The sequence below is a fragment of the Prionailurus viverrinus genome, chromosome D1, assembly GCF_022837055.1.
Source record: "Prionailurus viverrinus isolate Anna chromosome D1, UM_Priviv_1.0, whole genome shotgun sequence".
Lineage (NCBI taxonomy): Eukaryota > Metazoa > Chordata > Mammalia > Carnivora > Felidae > Prionailurus > Prionailurus viverrinus.
Window position 1 is genome coordinate 1,474,517 of NC_062570.1, and position 17,843 is coordinate 1,492,359.

A 17,843-nucleotide genomic window follows, 5' to 3' on the forward strand; every position below is an offset into this window, starting at 1 on the left:
CGGACGCAAGGTCTTTGCAGAATGCCCGCACCCTGCTATCGCCCGCAGTGTGAACAGAGAAACAAATGAGTAGCTCCCGTCAGGGTCTACCCTTTATGTTTGTCCCCACATCGGCCCGACCGTCCCCACACCGGGAGCCCCAAAAGGGCAGCGAACATTTCCGTCTGTGCCTACCTAGCAGAGCAGAATTCTGACCTGATGGCCCGCACCCTGCAGTCTTGTGATGGTGGCTCCTGTCTTACGTTCATCCGCACAAGGGTGTAATCTGAGCCTGATTCATCACAGGACTGATGTGGGCTGAGAACATCGAGACAAACACTCATCTGCTTCAGAGTCAAATGGTGACAAATTAGGGCTTTGTGGGAAAAGAAATTCAAAACCAGTTAACGTACAGAAAAAAATACAAGAATTAACTTGTCATTTTCAGGCACAGAACTCACGGGTATTGATGTGAGGTCCTGTGCCAGGTCTGTGAAATATTCTCTGGCTTCAGAAATGTACTTGTGGTTTCAGGAGTGTGGGGTCCCTCCACGCTGGGGATTTATGAGTCACCACATCTCTTCCTGTGGGTCAGGTTTTGCAGTGATTTCTTAATGAATTAATCCACTGACAAATGAGCAGACACTCTTGAATTATGAAACAGTTGCTTTATTTATTAATAACAGACCATATTCCTACTCAGATGCACACGAAATACTCCATTACATGGCTTAACATTCCTCATCTAAATAGAAAATAGCAGCACTTATCAGAACTTACAGGAACTTCTCAAGTTGTGAGCCCTTGACTTTTGAAACGTTTCAATGTCTGCATCATGTACCCACTCGTGGATCAGTCCAACCATCCCCTGTTGAGTTGACCTGCTATAAAGTGCCAGCCCCTTTGTCTCTCTTTTTCAACTCTTGCCCTATTACCTCTGTCAGTCTCGGCTCCGCTCTCTCCTTCTTGCTGTTAATCACATTGGTAAAGCAGTTCATGTCAACACTCTAAGAGAGGCAGCAGAGAGGATCGAACATAAACCTGGGGTCAGACAAGACAGATTCGACCCCCGGCTATGTCATTTGTCGTGTGCATGACCTTGGGGATGCGGCTTAACCTCTGTGAGTGACAGCAATCCTTCTGTGGGTAAAGTTGGTTTAACAATACCTACCTTGTAAATGAGAATTAAATGAGATAATATATGTAAGGTATTTGTGTCCTTTCTGCATTAAAATAGGACTAAGAAATATATGTCAGCCTTTCAGCTGGATTCCTTAATGTCTGAGGGCAGCATTTTTTGCATGCCCATTACTACAGTTTACTTGTCTTATAATTACTATTCAGTTTATTAAAAAACTTACATCTTGGGCGCCTGGGTGGCGCAGTCGGTTAAGCGTCCAACTTCAGCCAGGTCACGATCTCGCGGTCCGTGAGTTCGAGCCCCGCGTCGGGCTCTGGGCTGATGGCTCAGAGCCTGGAGCCTGTTTCCGATTCTGTGTCTCCCTCTCTCTGCCCCTCCCCCGTTCATGCTCTGTCTCTCTCTGTCCCAAAAATAAATAAAAAAACGTTGAAAAAAAAAAACTTACATCTTAGGGTTTCTTAAGACTTTAAATCCAACTTTCTAATCTTGTTACTCTATCAATCTAGGAAATGTGCATAAAAATAATTATGATCACTTTCATTGGGTCTTTGATATTGATTCATATGGTTAAAATTTTAAAGTATCCTTAAACGTTTAATACTGTTTGCACTCATAAATATTTTCATCAACACTTCAAATTACAATTATGATTTTAAAATAGCTGGTTCCTTCTAATAATCCAAATCTTTTTGTGCAGATGAAAATCAAACAAGCAGAGTATTTGTAAGTATTTAAGTAACTCTTGCTAATATAATAAAGGAAAGAATTGAATTAATTCTACCCAAAACCCAGGTTGGCAAGCTAAATGCTCTCTTGCTTTCACAGAGGAGTCCTGCAGCCCTGGAGAACATTCAGCGGGCTCTTTCGCCTGAGTCTCTTCACAGGGGGGCTGGGCTCACGACCAGTCTCGAGGTGGCTCTAGCCTTGACAATGGGCTTCTGGGATAGTAACCATCTGTACACCAGGTGCTGAGATTCTGTGACTTCTTTATCTTTTGTTTTCTCACTGGTGTTCAATCCACCATTCTGTGGGTTTATCGCCAAGTTCCAATCTGGTTCCCAGGTCCTGCTTTCCTTCCCCCATCCCCCAAACTAGACTCACTTCCTGTAATGCAAATGGACTCTGAATTTCCAAGGCAAGAGAAATCAAGCCAGTTCTTGAACATCATCCTGGGATTCAGCGTCACGTCACCTTTAGGGCTGGGCTTGTCTTAACATGGGCTACAAGTCTGCCCCCCGGTTCTTGGCCTCCACTTGGTGTTAAAAAACACAAGCGAATGGCTTGTGGGCACACAAGCACACACCAGTCCTTCTGGAACAAGATTGCTTGGGGAAATTACAGAGGGGGGCAATAGCAGGTGTGAGGTCCCCCATTGTCCGTTATAATGTCGGATAGCACAGGGGAATTTAGAAAGGCCAGATGTCAGATGTAGATGCAAGAACCTTGGCCTTCGGGCTGTGAGAGTTTTAAATTGTAGGATTGAGGAAGAATCAGCTTCCTCTCTGTGGTCGTGCGGTATGATAGAGCACAACGTCTAGTTCAGAGCGGAATCTAAACTCAATAAGATATGGCCATCTGGGCTGGGTTATTGTCGGTTACTCTAAACAAAATAAGAACATGATCTTTGGACCAGGAAGAAAGGAAATCAGGTCCTGACTCTGCTACTTGCTCTGTGACCGTGGCAGAGTCCCTGAGCCGCTCTCAACTTGGGTTTCTGCACGATGGAAACACGGCCCCGACCCAACGGTCCTTACAAAGACTAAATGGACGCTTCACATCAAGCCCTGGGCAGTGCCTGGAAAATCCAGGCGTTCGGCAAACGAACAGTTGCTTGGTTCCAGTTCCCCAAACCAGCAAAGATACGCAGAAGGATGTGAATCGGGTCTGGTAGGACAAGGAACATGTATATTGTTTCCCTCCCTCCCAGCCCAACTTCGAAGCATTATCTATACGTAGTGCTTCCACTTTCTCACCTGTGCAAGCCTCTTTGTGGTGGATGGACACAGATTTCTGCCTCAGTGTCTCCCCCGACCCCACTCCTGTGGCACCGTGGCTGGGTGAGATGGCTCTTCTTCACCACGGTGACCGTTACAGGATGACCCCACCATTACAAAAGATCCAAACAGGGGCGGCTCAGCAGTGTGGTTTGTAGTCAGCTTGCTTAATGGCGGGAGGTCTGACGCCCGGGGAGCTATCACAGGCGTCACCCCCCACCCTGAGGAGCACCAGGGTGAAGGTGCGGCTCACCCGCCAGCCAGCAGGGGGACCAGAGTGCAGGGAGGGAGCTGGGGCCACAATCGCAGCGAAGCCATCATCTCCACGACCGCTGTGCTTTTAAGTAATGTGAGTCCTCAAGCTCTTTTATTTTTACTTTCATTGTTTTACTTCTTAACATTTTTCCCGAGTTGTAGTGAGGTATGATTGACAAATAAAAACGATGTATATTTAAGGTATATATATAGCACGGTGCTTGCACATTTGTACACATCGTGAAAGGATCACTACGGTCAAGCTAATTAACACATCCACCACCTCACAGAGTCACCTTTTATTGTGGGTTTGTGTGGTGAGAACAGTGAGGATCTACCTTCAGCAAATTTCAAGTCTACAATACAGAGTTAGTAGCCGTGGTCACCACGTGGTACCTCATCTCTCTGGAACCTATTTGTCTCACATAACCGAAAATTTCTATCCCATCACCAAAATCTCCCTATTTCCTCCACCCCCTTGGTCCCTGGCAATCACCATTCTTCTCTCTGCTTTTATGAGGTTGACAATTTTTTTTTTTTTCTGATTTCACATCTAAGTAAGATTATGTGGTGTTTGTGTTTTTCTGTCCGGCGGATTTCACTTAGCATAATGTCCTTGAGTTTCATCCGTGTTGTCGTAAATGGCAGAATCTCCTTTTTTTTTTTTTAGGGCTTAATAATATTCCATTGTGTGGGTGCCTGGGTGGCTCAGTCAGTTGAGCAGCAACTCAGTTCGTTGATTTTTGCACTTTGACTCTGATTTCAGCTCAGGTCATGATCCCAGGGTTGTGAGATTGAGCCTTGCGTTGGGCTCCATGCTGAACCCCCCCTCTTTCCCTCTCCCTCTGCCCCTCTCCCCGACTTGTGCGCATGCTCTCTCTCTTTCTCTCAAACAAAATAGAAACTAAAAAAAAATAGTATCCCATTGTGTATACATACGACATTTTCTTTATCCAATCATCCATCAGAGGACACCTAGGCTATTTCTGTGCTGGCCATCGTGACTCATGCTGCAAGGGCGGTGGGAATTCAGGTATCTCTTTGAAATATTGATTTCATTCCTCGGGATACACACCCGGAAGTGGATTTGCTGCACTGTAGTGTGGTAGCATAGTAGAGATGGTAAGGTAGTTCTATTTTGAACTTCTTGAGGAGCCTCCACACTGTTTTCCGCAGCGGCTGCACCCGTTTGCACCCCACCAACGCTGCACAACGGATTCCCTTTCTTCACACCCTCACCAACACTTTTCTTTTGTCTTTTTGATAAACTCTCTTATTTTTAAGCCAGTCGGCAGTTACTGCTGCCTGTAACCCAAGGCATCCCAACCTGCCAATGTTTGTGCCCTTTCAGCCAGCATTCTGCTTCATCGCTGCACCCGCACTGCTGGAGTAGATGGGGTGCAGCGACCTGCAGGGTGGAGACCCCCCCCCCACCAGGCCCCCTGCTCCTCCTTCTCTGCGCAGGCTTTGGAGGCTGACTTTTTCACCAGATGCACAAGTACGTGTATGGGAAGGACAGTCAAATATTGAAAATAACCTACTGATACGTCGCCAGCCGAAAATAATCTACGAGTCTGCATAATTTTATTTGATGCATTTTCTATTTTTGATTTCAAACAAATTATATTCAAGTATATTTTTCAAATGTATATTTTATATATCATTAAATTATTTTCCTGATAGAATATTTCTATTTATGTCAGCTATACTTATTTTCTTTACTTTTGATGACGTTGTATTTTTAAATTTCATTTCTTCGATGTATGCATTTATTGAAGTATTGATTTAGTCACCGAGAGGGGACTGAATACACAAATTACGTGTTTATGTCATAGACGGCGGCCAGCAAGAGGATGAAGCATGTACTTGTGTGGAATGGTTGCCAAGATGCGTTAAGTGAAAATAGCAAACAGCAGTGCGAATTTGCACGCCACCATTTTAGTTTCAAGAGACAGTGTTGATGTTTGCGTCTCTACAAAACAGCTCTGAAAGCTGCGTGTACGTGCCTGTGATTATTTGCATGCGCTCTTTCTTGCTGGACTATAATCTCGATGAGGGCAGGGGCCAGGTCAGAATAGCTCTCCATGGTGGCCTCTGAGAAAATGCACTAACTGTCGGTGATGGGTGTGAGAAAGGTTAACTCTGCAGTTTTCTACCTTTTGGAATTGTGTTGTGACCACATAGGACCCTGCAAAAAAAAAAAAAAAAAGGAAAAGAAAAGAAAAAAGAAAAAAACTTAGTAAATTCAGGTGATTTTGAGATAAAGAAATGCTCAATTCCTAGCAAAATGCAATCTCACATGTAGTCTCTTTTGTATTCATGGTTTTAAGGAGGATCTAAATGCTGACAATCCGTATATTTATACCTCCCCCCCTTTTTTTTTAACATGAAATTTATTGTCACATTGGTTTCCATACGACACCCAGTGCTCATCCCAACAGGTGCCCTCCTCAGTGCCCATCACCCACTTTCCCCTTTCCCCCCCCCACCCATCAACCCTCGGTTTATTCTCAGCTTTTATGAGTCTCTTATGGTTTGCCTCCTTCCCTCTCTGTAACTTTTTTTCCCCCTTCCCCTCCCCCATGGCCTTCTGTCAAGTTTCTCAGGATCCACAGAAGAGTGAAAACATATGGTATCTTTCTCTGTATGACTTATTTCACTTAGCAGAACACTCTCCAGTTCCATCCACGTTGCTACAAAAGGCCAGATTTCATTCTTTCTCATTGCCCCGTAGTATTCCATTGTATATATAAATCACATCTTTTTTATCCATTCGTCAGTTGATGGACATTTAGTCTCTTTCCATAATTTAGCCATTGCTTAAAGTGCTGCTATAAACACTGGGTACAAGTGCCCTGTGCATCAGCACTCCTGTATCCCTTGGGTCAATTCCTAGCAGTGCTCTTGCTGGGTCATAGGGTAGATCTATTTTTAATTTGAGATACAATTGACATACAACATTGTACTCATTTTAGGTGCGTGAGGTGAAGACTCCATACATGTCCATGTTACAAAATGGTCACCACCGTGGGTGTGGTCCACACCCATCACCTCCCACAGTCACTGTGCCTCCTCTTTCCAATGTAGACTCCTTATGTCATGGCCTACTGGATATCTTGCGGACATTTCAAAACTTGGAAAACCTAAGCAACTCTTCCCAATTCTTACCTTTTCCTCACAAAGCTGTGCGTCTCCAAGTCGTCCCCCACCTCAGCAAAGCTGCCACCATCTGTGACATTTGTCCTTAGGCTCTAGGAGGCCATCTGGGAATTACTTCTCTTAGCCCCATCGTGAAGTCCTGCTCTCTTCCGTATTCTTCTCTGACCCTGCAGTGTGACCGCTTCAGTCCCAGCCACGATCCCCTCACCCGGTTTCACACCTCCCTCAAAACCTCCCCAGTGCCATTCCCTCAAACGTTCAAAGCAGCCCAAAGCAGAGTAGATCTCCCTATTATTCTGTCAAAGACACCGATGGTTTTCCTTTATGACTTTTATTACATTGATGGTTGCATGTACATTTGTGGCTATCTGCCTATATTTTTTCTTGCCGGATTAAAATCTTGATGAGGGCAGGGCTGTGTCCATTTTCTGAGATCCCGATGCCTACAACCCAGCACAGTGCCTGGCACACGGCATATGATCGGCAAATTATTCCCCAATGAGCAAGTTAAAGTGTGAGTACGCTCTTACTGTGTGGTTGCCCAGACATGCCACTTAGGGGCAATAAATCTACCTCAGGATAAGCATTTGCCCGTGGACTTCTCGCACAGACAGCCACAAAATGAGTACAAGAGGATACTTTCATGTGTGGGTGGACATGAGCAGACCACGAGGTCAGGCAAAGGGGCTCCACGGAGGGAACAGATACGTCAAAGGAAAAGATGAAGAGCGGGTGTGTTGGATTTTCTCCACCTGAAAAATAAAGTGCACGAACGAGGTGACTTGTGCTAACCGTAGGATCCCGCTTCACAATTTTCTCTAGAGCCTTCCCTGCAAGATCACTTCCCTAGATCCTTCTCCTGGGGTATAGCAGGAACACATACGACGTCTGGGGGGTGGACATAGGGACACCTCTTCGTCGGACACCAGGGGAGGACAAGGGGCACATTGTCTTCAGTTCGGGATGGGCTCATGGTGAGGCTGCCGCCATGGAGACCCTAGTACTGACACCACTGGCCAAGGATCTCAGGCTGCCTTCTGTTTCGCCCCTACCCCACCCAAGATTGGGGGGGACGACTCATTCTTGAAGCAAACGAAACAATAAAGCAACTGGCGGATCGTCTTTATTAAATAACAAGCAAACAGTCTATATACAGTCAGTCGTCTCGCACACGAGCGCTCTCCCTTCCCCTGGGGAAGCTGCTCCGTGTGACCCGAGTGCGCGCCGAGCAGCCTGCTCGAAGGGCCCGTCATAGGTGAGGCTGACCAGCCAGACACGCAGCTTATACTCGTGCTCTGTCAGTGCGTGTGCAGCAGGAAGCGAACCATTTCGGTTCGCAAAGACTCAGGTGAAGAATCATCAGCTTCGCTTCAAATGCCCACGTGGTGCTTCTAGACACGTCAACAGTTCAACCAGCTGTTGGTCTTCAACACGTGTGTCACTTTCTTTGCGTTGGGGTCAAACTCCAACTGCGAAGAGCCACTGAAGAAATAGTAAAACCCTGGAAATGCGGACAAGGGAGATAAGGGGATATCTGTTCAAAAACAGAAGTTGGCAACATGCAGAACTCAGAATAGTAGATGATGAAAATTACAGAGCGTTTATGGAGTTTCAATATGTGTCAGGGACGATGATAAGCGTTTTAGATGATCGTTTTTTCATTGATTTCTGCAACAATCCTATGAGGGAAGTGTATCTAAGTCCATTCTATAGATGAGCAGGTGAAGGCTCACAGTCTGCTTGCCCGAGGTCACCCCTGGGCGGGTTGGAGACGGCACTCCATTCCAGCGCAGTCTGGCAGTAAAGCCAGGTTCAGGTCATCAGGTTATTCTGCTCTGATCAGACAAAACTCTCTGCTTCTGTGGAAACTGTGATCTGTTTACTTTTGTTTTTCCTGACAGCCCTCCTCCCCTTTCCTCGCTTCATAGCCTGAGGGTCACGTGTGGCCCCAGAGAAGCACAGAAACTCTTTCCAAACACCACAGGACCCTTTACGGCTCTTCCATCATGGTGCTTGGGTTACCTTTTGAGAAGGATCACCAGCCACCAGCCATCTCTCTTTGATTAGGGGGAAAAAAATGTATCTTTTTAAAAAACTTTGTGCACACGCCAAAGCAATGACAGTAATGCCTTGGTTTGTGAGCATAATTTGTTCCAGAATCGTGCTTGTAATCCAAAGCAGTCGTACATCAAACCGAACCGCAAGGACCATTGGCTCAGTTGCGATCATATGACATTCGGCATCATGCACTACTCGTATTGCAAGACATCACTCGTGTATCAGGTTAAAATGTACTAGAAATGTTTGCTTGTCTTGCGGAATACGCACAGAACAAGTTACTCACAATCCAAGGTTTTACTGTATTTGCAAGTGAGCCCTGTGGGCAATGGCTGATGACTACTCAGGAAAATCTCCCAACAGGATGGAGGGGAGGAGAAAGCCAGCCAGTTAAGAAACTTGGCCACACTCCCGAGGGGTTTTATAACGACATGGGAATCTGAAAGACAACAGCTCTAGAGGTGAGGAAGTGACCCTCAAGCACTTTGGTTTTATCCACACGGACAAAATATAGGGATTTGTGTTGATTATTGTTCTGATTCAAATCAACGTACTATATAAAGTCGTCATAGAAGTGGTACAGAACTGCTAATTGAAATCTAGGGGAGGGAGGTGGAAACTGGTTAAAGGAAACCCATCATCACAAATCAATCCAGCTGCCTTCTTCCCTCTGACACCGAGTGGCCCGTTGCCAACGGAGCAAGTACCCTCTTACCAAATGCTTCAAAAGCAGCATCAACCTTCGAGTCAACCCCTGGAAAGTCGTCTGCTATTTTCTTGGGAAAGTCTGGCTCCATGGACTGTATCTTCTCATCAAATCTGCATCCAGTCAAAGAAACACAGCTCAGCATTGCACGGAGGCCACGTTACCCACATTCTTAAGTCATGTTTGGTTTCATGCGGAATTCTAGTAAACTTTCTAAGTACTGCAAATAAATGTCAAACGTGTTTAGCACTACAGAAATATGGGACTTGAATGGAACTGCACACTTAGTTCTTAGAGCTGTATCTCCACCAGGACCAGAGTCAACAGCCCGATCTGGAAGATGTTTGTTACCGTATTTCTTAAGCCTGGACAGAAAGAACCTTAATCGTCTTTCAACCACAAAGACACGAAGGTATGTATGAACAGGTACATACAGCGAATTGGCTCATTTATCTCAAATACACATCTCAAGTTCTCCAGCATGCTTGACTCCTATACGTCCTCCCCACCCTGCACATCTGGATTTCCTACAGCAGCCTGTTAGGAAAAGGCAGAGTGGCGAGAAGTGAAATCACAGTGAATGTGTTTTGGACTCAGTGGCTGGACCTTGGTTGGGCTGCCCAGTTGTGTGGGCGGTCGGCCCAGGAATCAGCCTCTGTGTGAGTCCTGGGTTCTATCCATAAAACTTAAACAGGCAGCACTAATGAGGGGTGGAGCTTCAGGGAAGCCCTTCACAATCATAGGGTAAATTTGGGAAGATGAGACAAACACCCAGGGAGGCAATGAGTCCACAGGAAAGGAGCTAAACTGTGGCCTGGGTTCTTGAGGCTTCTTCCAAACCCATCTGGGTTTGGAGTCCGGCAGGAAAGGTCCGTGGGGGGGGCGGGGACTGGAGCCAGGACTTTAGGGTGAGTGGGCTGGGGGGAGGGGCGAAGGAGAGAAGAGGCCGTCCAGGCAGGTGGGGCAACAGCAGAGGGAAGGTCCAGCCTGCGGCACAAGGGCTCAAGGCAGGAGCGCTTAAGAAATGCCGATGACCAGGCGCTGCTGCGTTGGAAAGTAGGCGTGTATCCGTCCTCCTCGGTGAGACGGAAGCAGGGCTGAGAGTGAGGTGGGGGTCCCTCAGGGAAAGAACCTAACGTCCCTAATCAGGCTCCATACAGAGTCATTCCAACCGCGTCTTACCGCCAGTATTTGTCCTCTACAAAGAAGTACGTTTTCTCCTTTTCCTTATCAAAAAGAGCAGCATCTATTTTCGTTACACTCGGAGGAAAACCCAGGGTGTGGATGCCTTTCGGATAACCTGCTTGTACCTCGGTTCCTCTGATGGCCCAGAACTGATTTCCTGTTAAGAAAAATAACTCACGGAATTACTTCATTATTTCTACATTATTTACCTAATTACTTATAAACGCATTGAATTTGTAAAAGTTAAGCCTTTGAGTTTTAGAAATACTTGTTAGCGCCTTTGGTTTTCGTAGTAAAAATGTAATCCCCGGCTCAAAGTGGGCATTGAACAACAATGTGTGGATGGAATGAATGAACGCAAATCAAAGAAGGGAATTTACAACTCTGAGCCGCGTATGTTGCTATGTTCATTTCTATCATTTGTAAAACATAAAGAAAATAACATCCCTTCCCTTCTTCATTACCTGAGAGCAACAATGGAGACACAATTTGTGATAGTAGAGAAAATCAGAGTCCTATTCAATTTTCCTGTGAAAGGGTTTATTTCAACAAGTTAGAGAAATTCTCGTATAATAACTACCTTTGAAAGTGAAAACGATATCCTTGCTAGTCTCTTCGTATGTGGCATCCAAGCCCGAAGGTAGAGATGGCCAAAACGAGGAGATCAAATAAAACCCAGGTTCAGGCGTCCTGAGGGATTTGCGCCAAAAATGTCTGCAATATGAAAAAAAAGAAATGAAAACTGAAACCCAGACCTTCGCCTGTAGCACATTTTTCTCGCTGACCTGCCTCACCCATCTTCCCGCATTCTCTCATCCTCTGGCTGGATGACAGGCAGAAATTAGGTGTACTTCCAATGGGAAAATATGTTTTCTTTCTCCCGGGAAGCCTGCACCAGACCTCCTGGCAAAGAAAAGTGATCCTGCGGCGAAATTAATTAGCCAAGTGTAACCTCTAAATACCTACAATTCACGCACACTGCTGTGTGTGCGACAACATGGCTTACATTTTCTTTTTTCTTTTATTTTTAATGTTTATGTATTTTTGAGAGAGAGAGAGAGAGAGAGAGACAGACTCCGAAGCAGGCTCCAGGCTCTGAGCTGTCAGCACAGAGCCTGACTTGGGGCTCGAACCCACGAACCGTAAGATCACGACCTGAACCAAAGCCAGACACTTAACCAACTGAGCCATCCAGGCGCCCCGTGGTCTACATTTCTGAAAAGACAGACCGGTGTGTGCATGTGCGTATCTGTGTCTGTAAGTATTTTTTGGTGTATGCATGGAAACCTTCTGGAAGGATGTACAGGGGTCCTTGAGTACGGGGATACCCTAGGGAACCCAGATTAGTGTGGTGAGGGAGACGTGCTTTCTACTTTCTGCCTGTTTGTGCAGTTTGAATGTTCTCTTAAGTGCATGTGTATCCGGCAGACAGGAAATTATTGATTCAATGTAACACTCTCCTGACTCCATTTTTAAAGGAGGTAAAGATAAAGTTGCGATTCTTAAGTTGGACTTTTGAAAAGCAAGCGTGACTTATAGGAACAAGGAGAGGACAAGAATGTACGTCAAAAGAATAGATAGGGAAATAGAATCTTCTGGTCTGACCTGTCTTTAAAGAACAGGATTTCTCCCCTCAGAGAGCTGACGGCATCGAAGGACAAAGCAGGATCGCACGTGGCTGGTGTCCCAGGTTCTGGAGGCACAGATTCCGTGGGCCCCGCGGGGCCATCAGGGGATGACATAGGGGGAGGTCCTAAAGGAAACAGATGTGGGGGATCAAACAGGAGGCGAAATGGGATGCTTCCGTCAATTTCTATGCTTTCCAAACACTCCCTGAGTGTGTTGAGACGAATTGCAAATGCTTTATGCAGCATTTTAAAGCTTTCCCGAAGACCATGGCTGCAAAGCTCCAATGCCTCCTTTTTCCAGCATCACTCACCATACAGGGACTGGATGCCGTTCACATCATCTTGGGCAAGGTGGAAGCGGGTCAGGTCTGTGCGTGGGTTGTAGACAGGATACATCAAAGCTGTGGGGTCGGCCGAGTGATAGAGACCCAGGGAATGGCCGAGTTCATGAGCAGCAACGAGGAATAAGTTGGTCCCTATTTAAGAAATCATAAATAATAGTTCCTAATCCCTTAAGCACATGTACATCACACAAGTCAGCTGTATTTTATTGGCTTACTTACTGGAAGCACAGAGGGCCTTCTTTGCCTTGTTTTTTGGTTGACTGATCGATTGATAACGCACTTAACGGAAAGCCTAGCGTTTTTTAATGCTTCTCATTCTTGAAATCAGTCTTCGAGACAAAACATCCAGTGTGTCCACCTACTGCCCTCTCCCACCTCAGAAGCCTATTTACTTCATGAAAACAAGGTCCTCTTTCTCGTACTCCGGAAGGGAACCGACCCACTTGTTTAGCACATTCATAAATATTTCTCTTCATTTGTCAATGAAAAGCTAAACACTGTCTCAACGTATTAATGTTTGCCAGTTATAGTCTCAGTTAAAGGAATCACAATTTATTCAACTCAAATCTGAAACCCTAAACAATCATACTTTTGTATGCAGACTGTTGCCTGCATAATTTTTCAACCCCAGGATCATTATTAAGTACACATTGGGTCTGGAAATATTAGTAATGATAATTGTCATAGGGCTTGTTAAGATTGGTCTAAAACATAGCATGCCTAATCATGCCCAGCATTTGTCACAAAAGAGACTTTGACCACGCGAACACTAGCTGCATTCATATTTTCTTTTTCCGCGTATTATTAAAAAAAAAAAACCCAGGATGCTGACATTGGAAATCGTTGGGTAATTACGTTTGACACGCGAAGTTTACTTTTGCGAGCATTATCTGTGTAACTTGTGATCCTACTAAAGTCCTCATTTGTGACTTTGCAGGAAGAAGTTGTTAATTCGATCAAACCAAAGAAATTTATCCGGCACTAACCTCACATTTGTACTCCCTATAGATATTCTGTTTGCATTTTGATTATAAATCCCAGAAACTTTCAGAGGTTAGTATTATTTGTTTTAGCCAGTTGTTTGAAAACGTTGGCAGTCAGTCCTCAAAGTATACAGCTATGAACTGAGAAATACCGTCCTACCAAAAAAATTGGGCATTGTATTTGGGGGCTAGTGTCTCCCTTTAGAACAAGTCCCTAAAAACTCCTCTTAACCTAGAGAGAGTAAAAGGCTGATTTACCAGAAAAACCTAAACGGGGACCTCAGTTTCTGGAATTTAACTCCCATCTCCATTTTGAAGAGTATAGAAGACATTTCCCCAATTTGGATATAAGCACTATCGAGGGCCCATGTTAGCACAGAGGCAAGGCAACACGTGGTCCCTTGGATATCTGCAATTCAACGCAATGAGAAAATACTCTTAAGGATGGTCCTAAGGTCATACTAGAAGCATCGTCCTCAAAGAAGTACTTTAACGATGCCTCCATAGCGTGCTTACCAAGACAGAGAATAAACTTTTTGGACATCTGAAAGTGTTTTCAATAATGATCAAAACAAAAATACATTCTATTTCTTGAGCCATTTGGGAAACCTAGAACACACCACTTCTCGAAGATTTGTAGCCTCTCAGAATTTTCTAAATCTAAAAAAAACAACAAAAATAACCCACCCAAATCATTCTGAGAGATGTGCGACTCACCTGATGTATCCTTTGTCCACTGCTCATCATCGTCAAAGTGAGCGTCTCCATTAATGCCGGGCCCCGGCGCGTAGGCATGACCCAAAATATTTCCAGGTCCATCAAAAGGGATAAAGTCTCCATGATCTGACGGAGAAAGTGTTTTTATTTGAAAGACAGGTAATTAAAATACCTTTGGAGTCTTCCTCCCCCCACCCCCCACAACAGCACTAAATAAATGGATGCATTTCATATTGTTTTTGGTTTTTACCTCTAACTGCAAAAAAGATCATTATGTCAGCCTCTCCTTCGTAAATCTTGGAGAAAGTAAGTGGTGTCACCTCCTCCCAGGCTTTCAGAGCCTTCTCAAAGGCAGAGTCAACAGCCTCTCTCGGCAAATCCAGCGTATAATTCACAATCCTTTAGGAAAAAAATTGAAGAGATTATTTTCTCCTGTGATGGTACTTGGTAAAATCGCATTGTGATGTGAACACCTCTTTGGACCCGTTACCTGTAGGTGAGGTGCGTTTTCCTCCACTTCGGCAGGCCAGGGAAGGTGGTGAACTGGCCCACGTCGGGAACGCCGCACCGGGGCTTGCGTATCATCGCCAGAGTGTCAGGGTCCAGCTTCCCCGTCACCTCCAACCCGAGGAACTTCTGCATTTCTCGGATTTTTTTAACGACAGGTCCGCTGTCCCTTCTTCTGACGAACTGTTTCACATCCTTTGCGAGGTCGTAGTAGTTCTCCAGGTATTGCTAGTGGGGTAGTAAGTATAGTCATGATTTTTAGCCTTTCGTGCTAAATTGCAGCTGCAGCCCTCATCTAGTTCCGGTATTCCTCCAGTGGCTAAAATCAGAATAAGTGTCATATTCCATTCCATTCTTCAATTACAGATTCTCCTTGCGTCTGTTTTGTCTCTGTAACCAACTAACGTCTGGAGCTTAGTCTACTCCTCAAGCAATGACAATGGCGTGGAAGCTGAGACCAATATCTAATGAACTTAAGGCAGAAACACAAAGCCAAAAGGCTTCTTTGGGCATATTTGTGTTTCAGTTACACTTATTCAAGCCCTTCAACTTTCTACTTTGTGCTTCTCCCGGGGACCTGACTTACGAAAGAAAGTTGGACAGATCTCTGGGTCTGAACACGACACTAGCCATGTAAATACCTAGCTTAACTTCCCCTGGGTTAAAATACCTAAAGAAGTTCCATCACAAGATGCATTTAATTACACCCTCCTCTTGTACTCCTGCCCCTCAAGCCCCAGTGTTGCTGCTCCCAGGGGGTCAAGATCTTAGGCAAACACCTAAGGTTTCTGGCCTCTGTTTGCTCCTGCATGAAAGGAGACACAGTAGGCTGGGGAGACCCCTCCACATCCCACACTTCATAACCTCCTGTCCCTGAACTTCTCCACAGTGAGCCCGAAGCATCCCGTGTGTTTAGGAATGGAAAGCAGGGGTGGTGTTCCCACTCGGCCCTGCCAATGCCTGTGGGAGATGCGTCCATCAATTACCTGAAGGAGGTCCATGTTGCTGTCCTTGTCCTCTGCGGCTCTGTCCACTGGATAGGCTGAGCACACGGCCACACAGAGCAGCAGTAGAGCCGGAAGATTCTGCATTTCCACTGGCTCTCCTTGGCTCTTTGTCGTCTTAGTGCTTTCCTCTCCGCCTACCTTCTCCTGGGTCCGCCGAATGGAGCCCTGACTTTTATAGGGCGACAGTGTTGGTTTAGGTCACCCACAGCTTGACTCATGACTGCTTTCATCCGAATGGCAGCAGGACCCTGTCCAAAAATTCCAAATCCAAAGTAGGATGATACAACCTACTTTACTAATTTCTCTCAACCTTTCCAATTTTGCAAATCAAAACAGTGATTAAGCTCCAGGAAATGCTTCCTGTCTTCGTAAGATGAAAACTAGGGTTTTTTTTTTTTTTATTCTGGAAAGAAAAAGTGACTGGAATTTACTAGACAATTTCTGTTTGCAGTGTTTGAGAGGAGAAATAGGCTGACTCGGTAAAAAGTCAGAATTGAGTAGGACTTCTAGATGCGGTCTCATTTTAAGAAAAACGTACTTAAAATCAAATGTAACGAGATGTGAGTAAATGAAAAGCTGTGCATCCATAGCTAGAGTCTTGTTAGTTTCTGTCAAAACGGAAGAAGCATGATCTAGAATAAAGCTGGAAGGGAGAGTTCAGTTTTTGAGTCTTTGATTTGAAATATGTGCTGTTGGTATCTCCTTGGGTTCCTTAGTTTTTGAGGAGAGAAAGCTCAAGGGGAGGAGAGAACAAAGATCGTGAAGAAGGGAGTGTATCCTTCTCTTCTGGTCTGTGCGGGTCTGTGCCGGGTTTATTGGCAGGTGGCCTTCCTGGAACAGGGGCTCTGTGAAAACAGTGGCAGCATCCAATGATTTACTTTGCGCAGGACTGGAATTCTCTGTCAGTATCTCCTACACATTTCTTACTCTCTTCCAATCCCTTTCCCTCCACCTTCCATTCAAATTCGTAGATAGTTTGAACTTCAAAAACAAAAGCCACCCTGAATGGTCTCCCCAGGGTGCTCACCTGTTTTCTCTCTCTTCTTCCCTTTCTCTCCCTTCCCCTCCCCTGCCTTCCTCTCTCTCCTCTTCTGTGACCTGCGGAGTGCTGCTCACGCGGGCTGTGTAACAGGTGCCCGTCTGGAAGACAGGAGACATCCCCAGGGGGAGACCTGGTTGAACGTCTTCAATCCTCCGGCCCCCTCTCCCCGACCCACCCACCTCCCTTACCCTTAGGAAAATAAAACAGCGAGAGAAGTGCAAACCCTAGAGGGCGAAATTCTCAGTTGCTAAACGTTGGCTGAGGGCACATTTTATCCGTCACCACACTTTGGTTTTCCTTTGTCTGCTTGCCTATCCGCTGGCCACGCGACAGACGGCCGGCCAGTGCGAACCTGTGAAATGACCCACGTGCTGTCCGTGTCCAGAACATTCAGTAAGGGCAAATGCTGCTCTCGATGCCTTACTGGCTTTACCTTTTGTCTGTTTCTGAAAAAACACCAGGGGTAGCTCATCAAACGTGCATCAGAGATGTGGTAAGACCCTGGATGGAGGCGCCCAGGTGACCGATGGCCACCGGGCAGGGGCTGGGCATCGAGTGTGAACACTGGCGTTCGGACTCGATTCTGTCGAAAGACACCTCATTCCTTCAGAGGAGAGAATTTGGACCTCGTCTTGACCGAAATCAGGGGGAACGCTGGTCCTCACTGACGTCAGCATAGCTGAGGGGGCTGGGACTGGGGAAGCGGGTGGGTGGGCAGGGGAGGTGGGGGGGCGGGACGTGAAGCACAGGTCTCAATTCCTTCTGGATCAAGGGTTTTTTCTACATTTTCTCTGGTGTCATAACCCAGAAAACACATTTCAAGGTTACGGGGAAACCTTACAGACATCATGTTTATTTTCCCAGATGTCCAAACAGGATTGGCACAACGGGCCACGCTGTTGTTCCTGAAATAAACGCAAGGGTCTGCTCGTCCAGAGTTTGTCCTCTTATAAAACGGCGTCTGAGAGGTCTCGGGAAGTCTCGAGCCTCCAGAAGAGTTCGTTTTTGGTTTCTTAGTGGTGCCTGGCACCCACGTCTCTTGCGGATTTTTCCTGCTGGACTGTTGACCTGTCTGCCTCCCCTCCATCGCCGGGGCTCCTCGTTCATCTCTGAGCTCCTAGTGGTGAGCATAGTGTCT

The 17,843-nt window shown here is 45.9% G+C and overlaps 1 protein-coding gene across 1 annotated transcript; it reads right to left on the reverse strand.

Moving 5' to 3' along the window:
• Nucleotides 1-7,644: 7,644 nt before the first annotated feature.
• LOC125147184 (stromelysin-1) lies at nt 7,645-15,875 on the reverse strand. The gene is made up of 10 exons (XM_047824257.1): nt 15,643-15,875; nt 14,640-14,884; nt 14,400-14,548; nt 14,150-14,275; nt 12,417-12,581; nt 12,083-12,230; nt 11,058-11,191; nt 10,475-10,634; nt 9,302-9,405; nt 7,645-8,029 (listed from the first exon to the last, which is right to left on the reverse strand). Exons 1-10 carry the CDS (start codon nt 15,745-15,747, stop codon nt 7,929-7,931), a joined length of 1,437 nt encoding a protein of 478 aa, XP_047680213.1. The 5' UTR covers nt 15,748-15,875; the 3' UTR covers nt 7,645-7,928.
• Nucleotides 15,876-17,843: the final 1,968 nt, after the last annotated feature.